Genomic DNA, 7,356 nt, shown 5'->3' on the forward strand with positions numbered 1-7,356 from the left:
AAATTAACAAAATTTCTTAAATTCACGTGTAATTATTTTTTACGGTCATTTAAAGCAATTTCCAGCTGTAAAGAAAGAAAACAATATAAACCATGCAATAAATTAAGAACATTGAAACAGCGAACAGGAATAATAATAAAACCCGTCTGGCTATGCTAACACCGTGTAAAACTGTGGAAAGTGCAATAACACTGGATGAAATAAGCTAACGATGGCGATAATTAAATGGCCACAAAAAAATTCATTAGACAAGTTTGAAAAGCGGGGAGAGACAGAGCTGTCCTCTTTTCCTTGCATCACTGTAGTAGTCAATGTTTCCTAGGGAAGGGGGGAAATAACCTGGTTATAGATACACAGTTCTAACAGGTACACAATGGATACACTTAAATTAAATAAGTATGTCATCCACATGTTGATGAGAGTTCCTGATGAACTAGAATCTTCAGTAACAGATGGGAAGGGAAAAAAAAAATCCAACTGGCTGTGACCTTTTGTAACTTTATATTACATCCCAAAACAGGTAACACTTGGAAAAAGATAAGGGTCGCATCCTGCACTCCAAAGCTCCAGTTGGTCCCCTCGGGAGTGCAGGATCCGGCCCGCAGCATCTGGGTTCTGTGTGGGTTGTAGTAGCCGAAGGTTTATTTTGCAAGTATCAAAAGGATGATCCGAGAAAGTAAATAGTTCTCTTGTTGCTTAGTGATTCTCTTAGTGTTTTGCTACTTCACAGCAGTATTGTCCTTCAAAGCCTTTTTAATTAAAAAAAAAGTCTTAAATGCCTACTCGCTTCTTCATCTCCGTATTGTTAAAGTATTGCCACATACCTGTAAACTTACATGAGATTATAGAACACATAAGGGAGGGAGACGAGGGGGCGGAAAGCACAAACAAGTAGTTTACACGCTCAACATTTTTTTCTTCTTTTTAATAACACCCTGCATAGGCTGGGGCGGTCTCCGGGGAGAGGGGCTGGGCGGCAGGGGCCGGAGGGAGTATGTACAAGCGGGACGCGGCCGGCTTTGCAGGAGGTCGTGGTGGATCATAACAACACACAACGCGTTGCGAGACAATTAAAAAGTAACAGTCCTTTCCACGCAGCGTGCGGAAACACCTTGGTCTGTCTCAGGGAAAGCGGGGAGAGAAGCCAGGGAGGGGAGGAGGGGTCTCGGCCCCGGCGGCGGGGGTTGCACAGCTAGGAGGTGTTTAGCACGGGTCTGGAATACACACCTTGGTAGTAGGAGGGCTCTAGGGCCGAGGGCTCGATGCTGCTCCGGCCAGCCATGGAGGCGCTGCCAAGGGGCAGCCCGCCGGGGATGCTGGCCCCGTAAGAGGAATATTGCAGAGCCTGCTCGTAGGCTTTGAAGTCCAGCTTGTGCTGCTGCTCCGAGGAGGACATGAGATTGTTGATGGAAAACGGGTGGTTGAAGGAGTAGTGGGGATCACCCTTGAGGTGGAGCTGGGGTTCGTGGGCTAATGAGTGAGGGGGGTGTGGGACGGAGGCCAAGGTGGGCACAGAGCTGATGGTGGAGGAGGCGGCCGAGGCCGAGGTCTTTAGCTCCGTGCTTGATCCACTGTGGTCCATAGACTGAGGGCTGGTGGACGGGTTGGAGCTGGAGAGAGAGGTGGCCGTGTCCAGCTGCGCAGGTTTGTTGTGGCCTCTGTGCAGGGGGGAGTTGGAGCTTGAATTAGAGGCCCCGGCCTGATCTTTCCTGCCCTCCTGAGTGGCTTTACTGTTCGCCGGCTTCTCGCATTTGAAGCGCTTTTGCCGGCGGAGGTAACAGCCGTTCTCAAACATGTTGCCGGAGTCGGGGTGCAGGGTCCAATAGGAGCCCTTGCCGGGCTTGTCGGGGGACCGGGCCACCTTGACGAAACAGTCATTGAAAGAGAGCGAGTGGCGGATGCTGTTCTGCCAGCGCTGCTGATTCTGTCGGTAGTAGGGGAAAAGGTCCATGATCCACTGGTAGATCTCGCTCAGCGTCAGCATCTTGCTGGGTGCCTGCTGGATGGCCATGGTGATGAGGGAGATGTATGAGTAGGGCGGCTTGGCGTGGGGGTAGGTCCGCTTGAAGGACTTAGCGTCCCGCGTCCTGCCGAGGTTGGACTGGGTGTAGGCCATGGGGCTCATGCAGGGGTTCATGCCGCCGTAGGGGCTCAGCCCGTTCATGGGGGCCGGCTGCGCAGACATGGCGTTGATGCCCCCGGGGCTCAGCGCCGTGCCCATGGCGGCCACGCCGGCCGGCATGCCGTTCACGGGCCCCGCCGAGCCTGCCGGCATGCCGGCCACGGCGCCGGGACTCAGCCCAGCCCCCAGCCCCGTGTTGGCGTAGGACATGTTGAAGGAGCTGGAGGTCATGTTGCCGCTTGTCGTCATGGTGTTCATGGTCATGTAGGTGTTCATGGTGTTCATGGAGCCCAGCCCCGAGTTCATGTTGCTCACGGGCACCGAGGAATAGGCCTAGGGCAGCGAGACAAAGAGACGGAGTTAGAGAGGAGAGAGGTGTGGCAGGACCCCGTAGGGGCCGGATCCGCCCGCCTGGCCCAGCCAGCCGTGCGAACGTCCTGCTGCGGGACGCCGGCCGCTTCCCCGACACCAGGGAAAAAGCTTCCCCGAAGCCGCACGGAAAGGCAGCTGCTTCCATGAAAAGCCTGTTTCATATCTCTATACATTTATAAGCAAACACGGAGCGGAGGTGCTCTCTCCGGACGTGCTGCCGGTTACCGGCGTGTCGCAGCTTGCGCGGGCTGCGCCGGGACCAGCGGGGCGCACGGACCGACCGCCTTCCCCGAGCCGCTCCAAGCCCTCGCGGAGCCGGGCTGCGGGCTCGGACTGCCCCGGCACGACGTGTTCTCTCCGGCGCGTTCCCGCTTTTTGTTTTTATGTGTCCTGTCTCGCTAGTTAAGTACTTAAACTCATCAGAGTACTGAAATTGGTGGGCATACACTGTTTGCGCTAAGGAGAAAGACTGCTTGTATTTTCTGAGAAAAATCTCACGCATGTCTCCCTTCCCGCAATAATTTAAATTTCTTTTCTAAGAAACATACAAGATGTAATACTATCTTGTTGCAAAATAATTTAAAAAACCGCCACCCAAACCAAACAGGTCTTGTTGGCCTGTTTTATCTGTAGAAAGCTTCCCCGTCTACATTTTCTATCAAAAGTCTTTAAATTAAAGTTTTAAAAAAAATCAATCAACCAACCAATCAAACACCAAAACTATCTCAAAGTATGAAAAGCTTGAACTCCTCCTCTCTGAGATTTTTTACAATTGCACAACGTGGAAAAAATTGAAGCACCCTAGCACATAATACAACTCTTAAAAAAGGCACAGCCGGAGAGCTTGAATTTGTGCTTTCCACTATGGCATCTGATTTAACAGGAGAGAGAAAGATGTCTCCAGTTTACTCGAACTACTGCTAATATGGCTAAGAAAAGGAGGTTTAAGCAACGGTTAAATATTTAAAACTCATTTCTGATCCCCACAATTTTCACGAACTTATAAACGCACTTTTGATTTAGAGGATCACGTTAATTATTTGACATGGTAGAGCGCGGCTGGGTTTCCCACGTTGCATTCTTGCAGTTATTCAAATTAAATGGCAAGAGGTGAGGAAAGATTGAAGTTTAAAAAAATAGTAAAAGCGAAGTTCCCTTAACTTTATGTTTGTGGACAGTGCTTATAAGCGAGGAAAAATGAGTCTGGAAACTGCACATAATTAGGATGACCCTTGTTTGCCCTTAGCCGACTTTCCTTTATTAAAGGAGATGCCAGCCGGGTGACACGTATCTGCCTGTGTCCGCGTGGCCCTTGGGCGCGTGTGCCAGCCTCGGGTGCGGGACGAGGCGTGGGGACTGCGGAGCCGTGTGTCCGGGTGTGCTGATGCAATGCCCGGCTGCGCACACCCAGGTGCTGCCTCGCTGCCGCACTTCCTCAAAACGGCTCCTTCCAGGGCGGGAATCCGCGGCGCGGCTGCCCGTGCTGCCGGGCGCTGGCTTCTCCGGGACCTCCGTTGCAGAGCCTCAGCGGCACAGCGCGGAGCCCAGGCCCCACAGGGCCGAGGGGCCCCGAGGTTAGGCTCCGGGCTCTGCCGCGGCCCTCTCCTCCGCCGCAGCCGCGGGCGCTTGGGCCGGTTCTCCTCCACCTTATGGACGGCGCTGTCAAACGGGCGCGGGGAGCGGGAGCGCCCGCCGCGGTCCGGACCGGTCCGGGCGGGGGGCGGCGGGCCCGGTGCGGGCCCCCTCCCGGCCCGGCTCTCGGCAGCGCCGCCAGTCGGCCCGCGGCAGCAGCGCACGCCTTGGGCAGCCCGTCCGCAAAGTACGGACAAACGGCTGGTCTTCCCCTGCTTTCCTTTCCCCCGGCCTTAACAGGTGAGGGCCCGCTGCTGGCGAGTAGAGAGGCCGGGGGTCCCGCCGAGAAGCTCGGGGAAGGCGCTGCCCCAGACCAGGACGCGCTGGCGTCCGTCTCCCTCCGCCCCTGCCATCTGCCGGGAAGGCGGCGGGTGCCGGCGGCGCGGCCAGTGCTCTGCCCCGAGCCAAGAGTTTACGGGGTGCTTTTGTGCCCGCCGCGAGAGAAGATTACGCCTCTTAGATGAGATCAAGGGCTTCCCCCGGCCCCCCGGCCCTCCTGGCGGGCTCGCAGCCGCCCCGAGTCTTCCCCAAACGCCTCCAGGGCTCCTGGAAGCTATGTTTTCCTTGGGGAAGCCAAGCCAGTTTCGGCGCCGGAGGGAGGGGGAGGTACGTTTGCGTTGGCAGGATCTGGACTGCAAACCGATTCCTCCGATTGCTGCCCCCTCCAGACCCCTAGCCACCCCCAGGTCGTCCCCTCCCTTGCACAGGGGCAGCAGCGAAGCCAGACCCTGGGATTTACTCACCTCCTGAGTGTCGGCGTAGTAGCTGTTCCAGTCGCTGGTTTCATGCCCTTCCATTTTCACAGTCCCTAACATTATGGAGCCAACCTGCCCGGTGTAACCATCCAGCCTTCTTGCAAGCGAGCGACGGGCAGCAGGAAAAGAGCCCGAAAGCCCGACCTAGCAGGAAGCCAGCTCTCAGGAGGGGCGGGGGGTGCTGAATTCTGCTCTATAACCAGCCAAAAAGGAGGCAGGGAGCGGTGTGGGGCGAGACAGTTGAGAAAGTGAGGAAGTGCGGCTGGGATGTGAGTGGAGTTGAGCTGATGTGGATCTTACGTCGCAGAAGTACCCACCTCCTCCTCCTCCTCTCCCCATTTGTCCGCCGCACAAAGGCGTTCGCACCTACAAAGCCGGAGATGCACCTGCAAACAAGGCAGTCCCCCTCGCCTGCAACTCCCCCCGGGCGGCACTTTATTTGCAAAGCTGCGTAATTGGTTTAAGCTTGTGGGGAAAGAAGGAGAGACAGAGGTGGGAGAGGGGGACAGAGGGGGGCGGGGGCCGGGACGGGATGGGACGGGGGACGGGCACGACCACCCTTTCAGGTGGACAGGACAAATGCTAGGAGGGATAGGGGGAAATAAAATGAGGCAGATGAAGGAAGGGCAGCCCCTTCTATTTGGAGAGAACGCAAAAGGCCATCCAGCCTTAAACCCCTGAGATTAGAGGCAATATTTACTAAAGGCCGGTAGATGCTCCTTTAACTTGATGGCCTGGACGTGCTTCAAAGTCCCGAGTCCTAAAGTCCGCAGGTTCCCCCCTCTCCCGCCTGTCACTCCACAGCTGGTTCCCGCTGTGAAGGGTCCCTCCAGGCCCTGCCGCAGTGCCCCACGTTCCCACCGCCCTCGGGGCAGGGGATCGGGTTGGGCGCTCCGGGCTGCGAGCAGGAGGCTCGGCTCCGCGCTCCCCAAAGCCCTCCCAACCCTCCTCCCACCACAACCCCCCCTTCCTCAGGGCTAAAATAGCCCTTCAAACGGGGTGCCGTCCTATGTTGATGGTGATAATGATATTGCTTTTTCGGGTGCCTTATGTTCAGAAACCATGCGAGTCACCGTGTTGAGACATAATACTATGGGCTCCCAATAAATACGGACAGAGGCCTGAATGCGGATCCACTGATATTAACCTCCACTTGGCAAACATCAGGTGAGTCACTTGAACCATTTTATATCTTTACTGTGGAAAGCCTTCAGCCCAGAAGGCTCATTTGGAAGCTTTCTCTGATGCCAGAAGCCCAGGAGCAGCAATAATAGGTAGTGAGTATCAAATTTCCAACTTCTTGCTTATTGACCTGATTTCTCACAACGAACAGGGTAGGAGGATTCTACACAGGCTGGTAAAAGGTAAAAAACACCGATAAAACAAACTGACATTGGAAAAAGCTTTTTATTATTATGGAAGGAATCTCTCAGTCTTTGCAGAGGGATCAAACATTTTCTGTCCTGTCCGGCTCTTCGAGCCTATGTCAACACCACGGACTTTTCTTAGGTTTCTCTCTCCTATCCCTTGTGAGTTCGTTCCACCTAGCTACTAGAACTTTTATCACCTGATACTAGAAAACAAAAACCAAAAAGTCAAAACAAAACAAAACAAAAAGTCTACATCACCAACCAGCAGCTAATAACCCTTCCCCCCCCAAACCCAAACAACTTTTCCAACAGTGGGAATTTGAAGGGGAAATAAAGCTTCTTGGGATTTTGAAAAAGGCTTGCACATCATACCACACAAACTATAATACACAAACTATAATTCACACCTGGGTATGAATTTCAGCTTGACGTGTTTATCCTTCAATATGGCCACAGTTGCTTCCACTGTGATTTGTTCTCGAGTGATCTGTGGAAATGTCACCCCCACAAACAGGATTTTAAAGTTTCTTATAGAGGCACAGAATTCAAATGACGAGATACAGCATATCTCTGCCACTACAAATATGTTTTAACTTGTTCTCTGAATGCATTTTCTGTTACCCCTTTCTTTGTTCTTTCTCTCCTTTATTTATTTTTTAAAATTTTTTTATTTTTTAATTTTTAAAATTTTTTATCTGGCAACAGAATTAAGTCAAATCCTCGAAACAAACAAAACTCTGGAATCAACAGATGAGAACAACAAATGAAAATATGTCTTGAAGGAAATAAAATATATAAAAGCACTGGATTAAACCCCTGCTTTCTCAAATAGTCAAATTACACCCATGGAAATTGGGACAAACCCCAATGGAATATCTAAGAAATATTAGAATGATGTATGCATCCTTCCTCTTTTCCTAATGGAAGCGGTGTATTGTATGTCTGAAAACAGAGACCCTTCGGTGGCGGCTTGCCCATTTCAGTGTTTGAGGTGTGCGGAGTGTGGTTCCCCCCTGGCAGCCCGGCCGCATGCGGGGATGCTGGCAGCAGTGCAGCTGCCCCACAGACCCCGCTGCCGGCACCCCCCCGCTGGGTGACCTCGGGG

At 53.1% G+C, this 7,356-nt stretch overlaps 1 protein-coding gene across 1 annotated transcript; it reads right to left on the minus strand.

Moving 5' to 3' along the window:
* Positions 1–879: 879 nt before the first annotated feature.
* FOXA1 (forkhead box A1) lies at positions 880–4,981 on the minus strand. Its single transcript, XM_058807459.1, has 2 exons — positions 4,870–4,981; positions 880–2,455 (listed from the first exon to the last, which is right to left on the minus strand). Exons 1-2 carry the CDS (start codon positions 4,939–4,941, stop codon positions 1,193–1,195), a joined length of 1,335 nt encoding a protein of 444 aa, XP_058663442.1. The 5' UTR covers positions 4,942–4,981; the 3' UTR covers positions 880–1,192.
* Positions 4,982–7,356: the final 2,375 nt, after the last annotated feature.

This window comes from Ammospiza caudacuta, chromosome 6, assembly GCF_027887145.1.
Source record: "Ammospiza caudacuta isolate bAmmCau1 chromosome 6, bAmmCau1.pri, whole genome shotgun sequence".
In the NCBI taxonomy this organism is placed as follows: domain Eukaryota; kingdom Metazoa; phylum Chordata; class Aves; order Passeriformes; family Passerellidae; genus Ammospiza; species Ammospiza caudacuta.

Excerpts from the sequence above, each read along its gene's own strand:
- FOXA1 (XM_058807459.1), bottom strand. The coding sequence starts at position 4,941 with ATGTTAGGGACTGTGAAAATGGAAGGGCATGAAACCAGCGACTGGAAC. Across the intron at positions 2,456-4,869 it reads ACTACGCCGACACTCAGGAG|GCCTATTCCTCGGTGCCCGT; the intron begins GTGAGTAAATCC and ends TCGCTGCCCTAG.